At 36.0% G+C, this 14,198-nt stretch overlaps 1 protein-coding gene across 4 annotated transcripts in view; it reads right to left on the bottom strand.

The window, feature by feature from the left end:
* Nucleotides 1–14,198, bottom strand: part of ZFPM2 (zinc finger protein, FOG family member 2) — a 446,527-nt gene that overhangs the window by 156,747 nt on the left and 275,582 nt on the right. For all 4 annotated transcript variants that reach the window (XM_027624276.2, XM_027624296.2, XM_027624287.2 and 1 more), the window contains one exon: nt 1,116–1,227. In XM_027624276.2, the coding sequence (XP_027480077.2) occupies nt 1,116–1,227 (112 nt within the window). The remainder of the gene's footprint in view (nt 1–1,115; nt 1,228–14,198) is intronic.

The raw sequence follows: 14,198 nt of genomic DNA, 5'->3' as shown, positions 1-14,198 counted from the left end.
AAGGAAAAAGAATATAATCAGATCCTGGTGTGCAGATTGTTTTTTTAGCTTGCAAATTCCCTCTTTCCGGTGTTTCAACTTTCAAAGGCTTATGGTAGTTTAAAGGCAATCCTCTTATAAGTGTACAAATTGTAATGATTATAGGAACAAGTTGTAATTGTTTCTAGCAAGTTTTTAAGAGTCTTTGATGTTATGATTAGTGTTTTATATGTTAATATATTGATAGGGGTGCTTATTTGCTTGTTCCCTTGTATGCTTTTATGGTTTCTAGGTTCAATGTGCAAATAAATCTTTGATCTCAGTAGGTCTGTTTGGTTAAAAAAGAAAGCTAAAAGAAATTAAACATGAGAAGCCCAAGGTTTTGCAATATTTACGAAGAGGCACGATTAGGGATTTCACCGTAAGAGTACAGAGCTGGGCCTCATAACTTGAATATGGAGAAAAGTGCCCCAAACCACACCACACATGAAGAGGGGCCTGTGTCTGGGAGTGCCATCATGGACCTTCGGCTCTTTTGTAGCCAGGGTGTGTAGCTAGATGGGGTCTAGGCTGATGTCACACTGAGCAAATCAAAGGCAAAGCTCTGCAAGCCATCGGCTTCCTCTTTCCCCGTTTGCCTCCTGCCCTTCAGAAATCACCATGGGGAAGAATTCTGTCTTTGCAATGGTTTCACTTTCAGCTATTCTCATCATGAGTGATTTCAAGAAAGGGGCTGGAATGCAGCGCCGCCTGGAGCATGTACCTGGACACGAATTGCTAAACTGCAAAAGGAATTTACTTTCTGTAATGTCTAAGAGGGAGGAACCTGGGGTTTCATCAAACTGGCTATCAATAAAGCCAACAGCAAGGAAGGTCCCAGTCACACCACTCAAATACAGGGTTCGGGAAGTGTGCGCAGTGCTAAGACATTAATGGTATAACACTTTCTGTCTTATATTGACAGGAAAAGCCCAGGACGCTTTACTGGAAACACAGGTTAGAGAGATTCTTGAGAGAAAAAGGAAGAGAGAGGATCGCATTTCCCTTTGCGTTCCCATTACAGCTCACTTGGTGGGGTCCTGCCTTGCTCGGGTTCCACAACTTGCCAAGAGAGTGGGAAATGATCCCGCATTTACCTTTGCTGTACACAATGCAGTTGTTTTGGTTGTCTTCCACTCCTTGCCAAGTCACATCCAGTAGCCACTTGGGACCAGCCGTCAGCACCATTGGGACCTGAGCCTTTGTCTTCTGTGGAAAGAATGGTAACAAACAGATGCCATTTGCTTTCGTTGATTAAAAACTTGAATAATAACTGTACTAATCATTTTATTTTTACAAACAACTAAATCTCCCAAACCATAATCCAAGTCCTTATTCCCCTGTCTCATAATATCTTTTTAAGACGACAGAAGCTGTAAGGATTTACTGCTTTCACTAATCTGAATGGTAGAATTATTATCAAGGATTTTTTTTTCCTAAATGATACTGGATCAGATCTCCAAGATTAGACAGATCTCTTGTGGCTCTGAATTATAAAGAGAATGCAGATGACTTTCATTGCAAAGAGCAGAGTGTTTAGAAGTGAACTTTAGACACATTGTACTTTACTATCAACAGGATCTCACTATTTCCTGAAACAGACAGGAAAGAATTTAAAGAATCAGGATCCATTTCAAAGCTCTATCCTGAGCAACATTTATATTAGAGTAGGAATTTATTTCGAATGAATAATGAAATCTACCCAACCTCCTCTGCTAAGTGTGGATATATAGTCTCAGGGTAACTGAAATAATAATAATGCTAATGATTCATCATACATTGTCTCCAGAAAGACTATAAAAGAGGAATCGTGAATAAATTCAGAGGCAGAGCAACTAAAGCATGACATCCCTCGCTCTGAGAAGCACAGAAAGCGGGGAGACATGCGCCCTAGTTCTAACAAAGTATTTCCAGTTGTACGTTTTAAATATAAGGCTCAAAAGGTTCATCATTTTAGGCTGTTCGGCATCCAAATTATTTGTCTTTAATTACATTAAACATGGCAGGAAATAAACTGGGGAGGAAACAAGTGAGCTTTAGCAAGACTGTTGTTTCCCGATGAGTCACAGTGAACTGGCATTCAGACTTTTATCATCCACCAGACCATGTCTGTATATCAAATATCACAAAACCGCAACACAGACTACAATGCAAGGGTCTCAAGGTAATTTTTGAACTGAATCTTCACCTAGATATGATCCTGCCAAAGAGATCTCAGCTCATTCTGGGACTTTGCTGCAAATTTCCCAAATTGGCATTAATAAGTATTCACTTGAGGAGTTCCATGTAATCTGGTCATTTCAAATCCCTCAGGAATCTGGAAAACCCATTTCACCCGCTGAATGACAACAATGATAACGTCTGAGACACGGATCTATTGTTAGCTGCAAACCCATATTGACAAGTAGGCATAAGATGAATGTTAACCCATTTCTTGAAGTACCAATTACATTATAAGAGGTAGAACTACCATAAAACACACTGTTTAATGAAAAAATCAACCATAATGGATAAATTTAAAAAAAAAGAAATCTGAAAAAATATTTCAAATATTAAAAGAGATGGTAAACCAGATCAAGAGAAATACTAGCATACTAATTTTTTATCTTTATATAAAATATAAAAATAAATAAAATATATTTATATTTATATATCATTTTTATATTCATACTTTTTATATTTATATAAAACATATTTATATTTATATATAAAATATTTATATTTATATATCATTTTTATATTCATACCTTGATTCATTTTAAATTCTTAATTTTTCAACTACATATCTTAATATTTGGCAAACATCTATCTGGTGCTTTACACGTTCAGAGAAACTTCTCTAGTAACAAACTATAGAAATTGTCCCTGAAAGAACAGTCTTGCAGGATGGTTATGTGAGAACCCTAGAGGAAAGAAGTAATTTTATATTATATCATTTTTTTAATAATACAGGCAAAAATGTTATCAAGTTATCTTTATGGTTATTAGTCTGAGTGACCATTTTTATTTCCATTTGAAAACCGAATTGCAGACAAGCAAGCTTCTTCAATCTGAAATGATAATGACCCATATCCATTTAAATATTAGGTCTTAATTATGCATATGTCTGCTTCTCTTACTACCAGAGGAACTGGTAAATCCACAGATCAGGGTCAGCAGGTCTCCAAGCAGTAGGCAGAAGAAGTCATAGGAGAGAGTGCACCATTTCGATAAAACCGGATGTAGGAGATTTTGTGGTCTTATTGCTAACACCTTCTCTTTTCTGGTTTTAAAGAAGAGAATTCAACAAAAGGCACCTCCCCCATTTGTACTGTACTGTACTGTTATTTCATGGGAAAGACATGCCTTTTATTTAATCTTTATACTCCATAGTTCTTAAAGCCACATAGATTTCTACACAGTAAATCAGCTCTTACAATTTTCCATAGATAATATGAAAAATAGATAATGATCACTTAAATTCTTTAGGGAATCTTTTAGTGTAGAGCAAATCAATTGATTTTGCTGATACTATAATCTTCCATTCATTTACCTCCACCGTGGTCCTGTGTTTGGTGCTAGGAATGTGAGGACATCTTTTTTGGTGAAATATATGGATACATAAGAAAAAGTTTAATATAATGCAAAAAGTAGCATGGTAAGGAGTGCAAAGTCATGTGTAAATTGTTTTGGGATTAATGCAGGGCAAAAGAGAAACTTGTGTTGTGTGGATTCTGGGAAGATAAAGAGGAGGTAACATTCAGACAAGATCTTAAAGGATAAACAGGGAGAATTTGCAATTGGTGGTACAGAACGGGCAAAATCTGAGCAGTTTGTAAGAGAGTCATAAGTACAGGAAATAGTGAGTCTTTCTGGGACTCTGGTTTTAACTCCTTACAAAGTCATTAGAGCTCTTCTTGGTATGTAAAAAGCACTAGATATGCATTAGTTATCATCATCATCATAATCATTATTATTACTGTTAAGTGGAAGAAACATAACAGCAATGTGTCTGGAAGGGCAGGTGAGAAGCATATTTTGAAGGACCTTTTCATACCAGGCAAAACCCTTTATGCTTGAATTTCTAGGCAAAGGAAACCAGTTAAGACTGTTTAACCAGAAGAATAAGGGTGCTACTATGTATGCGACTTGTGCAGGGATTTTCTTAGACACTTCCCTGACTTATTTAGTCCTGATGTCCATTCTCAGATTAAAAACAACAACAACAACAACAACCACCAAAAACCCCTGCAACTCAAAGATTAATAATTTCTTTTAGGTCAAATAGCTGGTAGAAGGAGGACCCCATTTTTATGTCTAGCTTTGTTTCCAGACACTACCACTCCTGGGGTGACCAACCATCTGGGTTTTCCTGGGACTGAAGGGTCTCCCAGGATGCTGGTTTTTCAGCACTTCAACCGGAAATTCCTGGGCAAACTGGGATGACTCATTCACCTCCACACCTACTACTACTATGGTTAGAACAATATTGGTTGTTTATACCTATTGAGCACTAAATGTTGGGTATTGTACTTCTCCTTGATTACCTTTTTTGATTTTTAAACTCTGGGACTTAAGTATTAACATTTTCTCCATTTAGTACATAAGCAAATTAGGATTTGAAGGAATTAATTTTATGGTACAAATAAAAATAGTTAATTAGTATATTTCCTTAGAAGTAAGTTAGGTATCATGTGTTTTAAAACCTTGGAAACCTTTAGTAGAATCTGACTTATTAAGAAACTGAATCGAAGGAAAAACAATTTCTTTTCCTCTAAACCAATAAAGCGAAAGCAAAAATGTAGCAAAGACTTGCTGAAAGCTATACCCAAGCTGTAAAGTAAATAATAAGTAGATAAAAAATCTCAAGGGACCAGTTATTACAGTTTTGAGGAGGTAAGTCAATTTCTTTCTGAAGAAGACAACTTTTGTAGAGATTGACTGACTTCAAAGAAGATTACCAAGTGTGAGAAGGAAGGAGTTATCCAGGATTATATGAAATCTACACTCCAGCAAAATCCATGAATAGAAAATAACAATAATATCCACATTGATCATTAGGTTCACTTTCCCATGTCTCTATCATAAGGACTCATACAAGTCTAGAGTGTTAAGAGCTGGAATCAACTTCAAAGTTCAATGAGTTTAATTCCCTAATTTCACAAATAAAGAAAGGCCAAGATGTTTATTAGCATCCTACAGAGGATACAGTTGGCACAATATGTTGGGAAGAGAGTGGATATAAAAGTTGTGATAGACAGAGAAACAGTGTCCATGCCCCAATTCCCTGGAACCTGGGAATATATTACCTTACTTGGGAAAAGGGATTTTAAAGATGTGATTAAAGTTTAGGACAGTGAAATGGTGAGTATCCTGGATTATCTGGATAGGCCCCATCTAACACAGAGAAGAGAGAGGCAAAACAGTAGGTCAAAGGGATTCCATATGAAAAGGATTCCACCTGCCTTTGGTGTCTTTGAAGATGGCATACTGAGGCTATAAACTAAGGAACACTGTAGTGTCTGGAAACTGGGATGACTCTCAGTTACAAGAAGCAAGGAAACAGGGACCTCAGTTCTGCAACCTCAAGGAACTGAATTCTGCCACCAGCTCGAAAGGTGGGAAAGGTATTCTCCCCTAGAACCTCCAGAAAGGAATGCATCCTGCTGACATCTTGATTTTAGTCTAATGAGATCCCATACCGGATCCGATCTACAAAACTGATAATAAATTTGTGTTGTTTTAAGCCACTAAATTTGTGGTCATTTGTTTCAGCAGCAATAGAAAACTAATACAAAAGGCATTGGGGTTTACTGACTTACAGTTAAAAAAAAAAAAAAAGACTAAGATCTTATCAAAAGTACTTAAAAGTGTGAAACAGCTTCTTTTTCATTGGAATAACAAAAAAATCTACGTTATCATTCCACAATCATTAGATATGCTTAATGTTCTTGTCTTCAAGTACGAGAACATACATAGTGGTGACTGTAATAATTTCCGCTCCTACAATTAAGTATTTAAAACATTTCATGATTTACCATCGACCTTACAGTTGGGATGGAACCAAAAGGACACTACTGTTCTTGGAGTCAGATGGCCTCGGTTTGAATCCTACTACGTGCTATGGGCAGGCTCTGTGACCGGAAAACCACTTAAACTCAAATGTCCTGAATTTCAGAACACACATCTGCCAAATCATTTCTAGCTCAAGGAGTCTTATAAAGCAACCGGCACAGTGTTTAGTGCACTGCAGATGCATGCCAAACTTCTGCTGAATAGCTACATGAATAAATGAATTAAAAATGTCCAAAAACATTTACTGAATCCTTACTATTTCTCAGGTGCTAGTCATGTTGGTCACTATTCACATAAAAGTCAAGACAAAAACTCTTTAAGTATCCAATTTAAACCTGGTGGTAGTCACTAGTGCTACTGATCCATTGTTCCCAGCTCTCTGCTTTCCAGATCTCTGTTCAAGTTAGGGATGGTCGTATGACTTCACTGGACCAATAAAACTGAACAACAGATGACCCGTGTCACTTCCACAGAGAAGTTGTAAGAGCCAATGGACTCACCAGCATGCCTTGCTTTTGCTGAAGTGATCGTGGAAGCGTGTAAGGAGGAAGCCCCAGGAATCACAATGGCCGTGTAGCGTGATAAGGAAATAAACTTCTTTCTTTATGTAAAATGCTGCTGTGATATTAGAGTTGCTTGCAACCTCAGCAAAACCTAGCTTATCCTCACTTATGTAAAGGTTTTCTTTCTTCTTTCTTTTTTTTTTTTTCTGTATTCAATAACCCATGGGTTTTTACAGGTTAAAGTTTGCACTTCATATCTAGGTGGTCTCTTTCAGGAATAAATCAATTTGAGGTACATAACAGGAGCCCTGAGTTTCAGTTAAACCGGCATGTTTTAAAAAGAAAAAGAAATAGTGTGCACTTTTGAGGCTCTGCATTGTAAGTCAGAAAAATGTGCACTCCTGGACACTGTTTGAACCCAGAGTTTCATGCTTCGACAGCCCACAACTAGACAAACTTGACAAGGACAAAATGGGTCAAAAGTGTCATTTCTTAGGAATAATTAGAATCATCTAATGTGGATAAAAGAGGTCAAACTAGCATCCACTTCTCACTAACCTTTGGAGTTACTGGACCGACAAAGGAGGTAGCCTTCAATAAATGTTTATACTCAAGCCAAAAGGTTAATGGAGATAAAAGTAGACAGCCCAAAGGTAAAGCACAGAGGATAATTCCAACCCAAGAAACTGGTGACATAATGCTGTCTTAGGGATTCCAAATTTTGCTGGAAATATTTGTTGAGGATTTCCAAAATGAGGCTTAGGAAGAGCTAGAAGTCTTAGGAAAATCTGACCTATGAGAAGAGCCTGACTTTACAGCCTTTTAAAAGAGCTAGAAGAGTTACTTGATGGAAAAATTGGCCTCCATTGACTTTAGTTGAGGAAATATAACAAAATCTCATTAGAGAATCTCAAGCCAATGCCATGAGATGTAGTTTGATGCTGATAAAAATGCTCTCAGGATGTTGATTCCTTAACTGGGCAATAGGTGAAGAGGGCTTGAAGCCTATTTGGCAAAATTCATAGCTGTTTTAACAATTCATCGCTGTTTCTATTCTCTCAGCTATAAAAACATATTTGATAGTAGGCATAGAAAATTTTCCAAATTACTGTAGACATTAGATTTATATAGTTAGAACCAGAAAAATGGCCACTCTCCCCAACTGAATTATTGTCTACATCTAAGTGAAAAAATGGTACTGTACGTGATTTGACATTGTACTTTACTACACAGTAAAAGTTTCAGTTAATATATCCAAACAGTTCTCCACACTGGAATTAAATTCAAACACAATCTGACAGTCACGAAAACATTGTATCACTCTCCCTTTAACCGTGTGAAGTTTCTAGTGACAGTGAGCTTGAATTTAAAAATTCCCTTCACCAACAGCCTATCCTATGGGTGCAAAATAACTTAAAATCTTGGACTACCAAGAGTGGGGAGAAATGCCAAGTAATATAACTCAAGGCCCTATACAATTGTGTTTTCAGTAATTCTATGATGGCATATAGTCTCAACATTACTGACCTGACTGGAACTATAAAACTTTTAGTATGGGGGCACCTGGTGGGCTCTGTTGGTGGAGCATGCGACTCTTTTTGATCACAGGTTTGTGAGTTTGAGCCCCACACTGGGTGCAGAGTCTTAAAAAAAATCAGTAAATAAATTCAAAAAAAAAAAAAGATAACATTTAGTATGATGACTTCCACCTAATAAAACTGTGTTTTTTAGTAAACATCCTTTAAAAAGTTATATAGGAGCACTGGGTGTTACATGCAAACAATGAATCATGGAACATTACATCAAAAACACTAATGATGTAATGTAGTGATTAACATAGCATAATAAAAAAAAAGTTATATAGGACACCATGTGAAATGTCTGAGCTTGATGCTACGGAGGCCAAGAATTTTTTTTTTCTTTCAAAGAATAGAGGACACTTTAAATTACAGAAACAGAATAACTCTATCCCATGTGGTCTTGTAGGGTCAACATTATCTGTGTGATGATATAAAAACAGGTTCTAACAATAACACCTAAATATTCTCCATGTCTAATGAATGCCAGACATCATTCAGACATGACTAGGTGTATCATGTGTTTCCATTAAAGTCATGTGCTTATACTTAAAAAAGAATGAAATGGCCACTGAACTACATTGGGATGTGCCTTGGGTGAGAGTTGCCATCTTCCTTTTGTTTGTTGTGTCTAAAAACGAGAGAGACAGAGAGATAGAGAGACAGAAAGACAGAGAAGTATGAACAGATTTAAAGAAGTAACTTCCAGGGTGCCTGGCTGGCTCAGTTGGAAGAGCATGAAGCTCTTGATCTTGGGGTCTGAGTTTGAGCCCCACACTGGGTGTACATATTACTTAAATGAATAAATAAATACAAACTTTAAACAACAATTTTAAAATTGAAGAAGTAACTTCAGGAACTTCCAAACTCATACCAAGTGTTTTACCTACAGTAATTGCTAAAGAAACAACAACACTCAACTTAGTAAAAGATTATCAAATTTCCATTGCTTGAAAAAAACTGATACACTAGACACATGTTCAAACTCAAGTTCAAATAAGAGTATTTGAGTATTCTTATACTCTCCTTAAACTCTTAAATTGGAAAAAACGTGAAAAGTCTAAATTGGAAAGGCATCAGTAATGTGCTCTAACAAGGACCACTACACTATACCATTAGGCACAGAACAGATTTATGAATGAAAATCCCAGGAAGGTTTCATTAGAATAGTGTTTCTCTTGAGCACAATTCTACAAAATATACCTTAAGGACAGCATGAGAGTGAAATCCCAGAGAGCTTCTGCTAACAAGCATCTTTAAGATCACAGTGGTATGTGGGATCTCAAACACGGTAAGAGACTTTTCAAAAACAAAATGAGTGTGAAATAAAATGATAGAATTCTTGGCTCCTATATCCATACTCCTTATGTCAAAGACAGTTTTATCTCTATGAACCAAAAATTTAAATAATCATTATCTCTGAGGTATATTTGCTTTGAGTTCTCAAAATTATGGAAACCCATTATTGCAGCATGAGTCACTGCTTAAATACAGGAATTTCAGTGTAAGAAATAATGATCTTTTAAGAATGTGAACACAAATAGTTCCACATATCCAGGTCATTAAAATAATCTCTTTGCTTCCAAAAAAAAAAAAAGATTATTTCATGATCGTTAGAAATATAAAATTATTATTCAAGAATCCTCATATTAAAGATAAAGATATTTCATTTTTCAAGTGGAAAGACTCTCTAAATGAATAATAAACATCCAAGTTACCCAGATATTTATTTATACTTTCATTTTCAAAAAAAGAAGAGATTCATTTCTCTTTCCCTTTTGCCAACTCACTCCCACAGTCTCATCTGTTCTCCACATATATTTGGCTCCAAAGAGGAACTACTCCCTGAAAGCTGGCAACCATTAACTTCAACCTTTTATTTTATACAGTTCTGAAAGTCACAGAGTGTTTAAGGAGTGTTGTTTTGCTCCTGGCAGAATTTCTGGGCTTGCACCTAGTGCAATGTGCAAAAGAGTGTCGTCAGCACCGAAGCCTTGGGAAGGAAAAAGTAAATTGCTCTGGAGTATCCCTCCTCACATAAACCTGTGGCGGGATTCAGGGACCTGGAAAGCCATGATCCCAGCTGTGTGACCTGGGGCCAATCACTTAAACTCTCAGGGTCTCATCTTTCTCCTTTGTAAGATTATCTCCAGTGTCCTTACAGATTGACAATAATATCGTAAGGTTTTCCACCATAGAATTTTTGTCAAGTCTAAACTCAAATCTTGAGTGTGGAGAAGATATATATGAAAATTCAATACACTGGGCTTACACTTACTTAAGTAAGGAAATGCTACTTTTTTTTTGTTTTTATTGCTCAAGCAGTAAATAAAGCCATCTAATTTACTTTACCTTGGAATATTAATACAAGGAAAATGGTGTGGTCAGAGGAAGTGGTGTGGTCAAAACAAAAACGTTAGTATGAAGAATTATACAGAGCAGGTAACAGATGTATATACACATATTCAACTATCGATGACCTATTTACACATAAAAATAAAATAGTGGTCAATTCTATTCAGCAGTCTCTTTTTGAGATTTACCCCAAAGGCATTCTGTGGAAGAAAGAAAAAGCTCTATCCTGCACAAAGTCATCCTCAGATACTGAGATATGTCTGTCCCTCATGAATTAATCCACTGCAATATGTAATGAATCTTTTGGACACCTTTTAAACTGTCTCCTTATTACCATTTGAGCCAATCTTAATATCAGCCCTTCCCCTCCAAAGAAAAAATGGCAATCCTGATATTAACAATATAGTAAATTTTAAAACCAAATGCAAACGGTTTTTTTTCCCCAAAACATTACATGTTTTGTTTTCATGATGTGTACCTTTATTTTTGTCCGTAACCATACATTATTAAGAACTCCCCTATATCTTGAACTTAAAATATACCTGATATTTGAAACCGATGGTAACAGTCTATGGCAAAAATGGAAGAACAGGAACGAGAAAGGTGTCTCCCTCCAAAGAGAAAAAAGAAAAACGATGGCATTGTTAAGCCATACAGTAGGTACTGTGATAAATATAGCACCTTTTGGGAAAGCAGATTTTTATGAGACAAGTTATTGAAAATTGGGTGCAAAAGCTTCAAAGCTTGGCAGTCTAACTGGCAGAAGTGTGAAGGTGCTACAGAGTAGTAGAACAAAGCTTATCTAATCTGTGAGACATTTTAATAACAAGAATATTACAAACACTTAAATTAAGTATCTAACGTAAGACTCTGACCACGAGAGTAGTTTTCAATATTTTTTTTCCAAATCAACAGATGCAAAAGGACTCTACTAATTCTGTACTTCCAGGGAATAAAAGTCAAGTGCCCAGTCACTGGGAGTGGCCTTCCCTTCCGGATGCAAGCTGCCTTGCTTTCTGTGGGGAAAAACAAGCGGAAGAGGACTCTGACCAATGAAAGAGGTTCGCCTCTATATGCTCCCAATCCAGGGGCCTTTGTTCAATATACCTGTGGGTGTGGGGCAACTAAAGGAGCAAGGTATGAAATCAGAACCAAATGAGATAAACCTTTATTAATACTGCCCCTGGACAAACTTCTCAAACCATATTCTTTACAAAATGAATAGAAATATGAATAAAACTATCAAGGTGTATGTTAGAAAGAATATTTTTTTAAAGATTTATTATTTATTTGAGAGAGAGATCAGCTGAGTGGGCCGGGGGTTGGGGAGAGGGATAGGGAGAGAATCCTCAAGCAGACTCCCCACTGAGCATGGAGCCCAATGCGGGGCTCGATCCCAGGACCCCGGGATCATGACCTGAATCAAAACCAAGAGTTGGATGCTTATCCGACTGAGCCACCCAGGCACCCCTAGAAAGACTATCTAAATAACATTAACATGACAAAGTAACACATCTATAAAAACTTAATGGTTGAGTGCGAATACCAGGGGTTAAAATCTGCATTTAGCTGCATGTGTATGATATTAAAGGTCAGACCAAGTTGGTTTACATTGTCCAGATGTGGGTTTTTTTTTTTTTAAAGATTTTATTTATTTGACAGAGAGAGACACAGTGAGAGAGGGAACACAAGCAGGGGGAGTGGGAGAGGGAAAAGCAGGCTTCCCGTTGAGCAGGGAGCCCGATGCGGGGCTCGATCCCAGGACCCTGGGATCATGACCTGAGCTGAAGGCAGAGGCTTAGTGACTGAGCCACGCAGGTGCCCTGAGATGTGGTTTTTGCCACATAAAAAATGTAACTTTATGTATAAACATTCTAATTAGTAATGACTGATCAGCATTATTTTTGGATATCTCCATGCCATTTCTATTTTGAGAGACTAATTTAGGTTATTCTGCTTTTAAAATAATCACTTTTTACTTTACTAGAAATTGAGTATATTCATTATTCATTCAATAAACATTTATTAAATTATCTACTACATATAAAACTCTTAAGAATAGAATGATGAAAGATGAGTTACACCTCCTCTAGATGCTCACAATGTATTGGTAATAAAAATGCTTAAATGACATACACATATCAATATTTATAATCAGGCTCATGATATGTCAAGTATATGACTGATACATTTAGAAATCTCAATGCATATCTGATGGTCCATGACCAAATGGCAGCGTAGTAATAGATGAGAAGTGGTTAACAGACTCATCTTAAAGGGTCTTCATGACAATTTAGGATTACACTTTAATTCTGAATTTAAAAATACTGAGGCTTTCTCCAATATACACTGAAAATCTATAAAATATAGCTTATATTTTTAATAGTTATATCTAAAACCCAATTATAAATCTTTCATATTTATAGCTTGGTTTAAGCCATGCACTTCTACTTCTATCAACCTCAGTTTACTATATATCCATTTAATTATTATTACTAATAAGTAAAGTATATCAAAAATAAAATTAAAAAATATTTCAAAAATGGAAATATTTTATGAAATGTAGCCAAGATAAATTATGTACATACTATCTTAAGTGCATATACATTATCACACTTAATATGCTTTATTAATAGTCAAATTTTAAAACTTGTACTTTGGTGTCAAGCTGACTAAGCCTGCACCACATCTCCATCCAGTAGCTGTATGGCCTAGGGCAAGTTACTTAACTACTCTGTTTCTTCATCTCTAAAATAAGTATAATGAAAGTATTTATGTCATAGGATTATTTTGAGGATTAAATGAGTTAATGTAGGTAATGAGCTTAAAGCTGTAACAGGTATGTTATTCTATGCAAGTGTTTGGCTTACGTTTCTAATACTCCTAAAGAAATTTGTTTCCATCAAAATGCAGAAGTCCCAGTAAAACAAGAATTTTGGCTGGGTGGAAGAGTGACACATTTCCCTAATACATGATTTATAACATTTCATCAAGCACTAACTATGTGCTAAAATTCTAGGTGCTGCACTACTTGTTGAATTAATTTTCACAATTCCACTGTTACGTCCATTTTGTAAAGGTAAAAACTGAGATTCTAAAATATTAAACAACTTGTTCAAATTCACATTGCTGGAAACTGCCTTAACCATGAATTATTTTCTCTTTTTCTCTTAGCAAATCTGTAAGAAACTAAATTCTTTCCATGGTGTTAAAGCAAAAAGAATCTTCTTAGGAGTTGTGTTAAATATCAATTCTTCATGTCCATGAAAACTAGCTTAAATGATCTTCCATGAGTCAGTGGTTAGTAGTTTCTGTTTTACATTATGCATGATTCCAACTGCACTTTGTATAAGCTAATTGCATGGTGCCTCATTAATAACCTTCAGGGTTTTCCGAGCTGTGAAATTTATAGGTTTATAGTGAATTATTTCTCACATTTGCACAGTTTTGGGTCTTAAAAGTCTAGCTGAGATGCTAAATATCAATATCAGGCATCAAGTGGGTTTAAGAGGAACAGAACTGAACATAGCGATGTTCTGTTAGTGATGTTAGTGATATTAAAGACATTGAAAAATAGGCAATGCTTTTAAGATTTTTATTTTTGTGACTACAGGCATTTTTTTATACCTGTAGAAATGTTTATAGCTTAACAATGGATAAAACATAGCCTATATAAACTTTTCCAATCATA

The sequence above is a fragment of the Zalophus californianus genome, chromosome 4, assembly GCF_009762305.2.
Source record: "Zalophus californianus isolate mZalCal1 chromosome 4, mZalCal1.pri.v2, whole genome shotgun sequence".
NCBI lineage: Eukaryota > Metazoa > Chordata > Mammalia > Carnivora > Otariidae > Zalophus > Zalophus californianus.
This window is presented reverse-complemented; position numbering and strand designations above follow the sequence as displayed.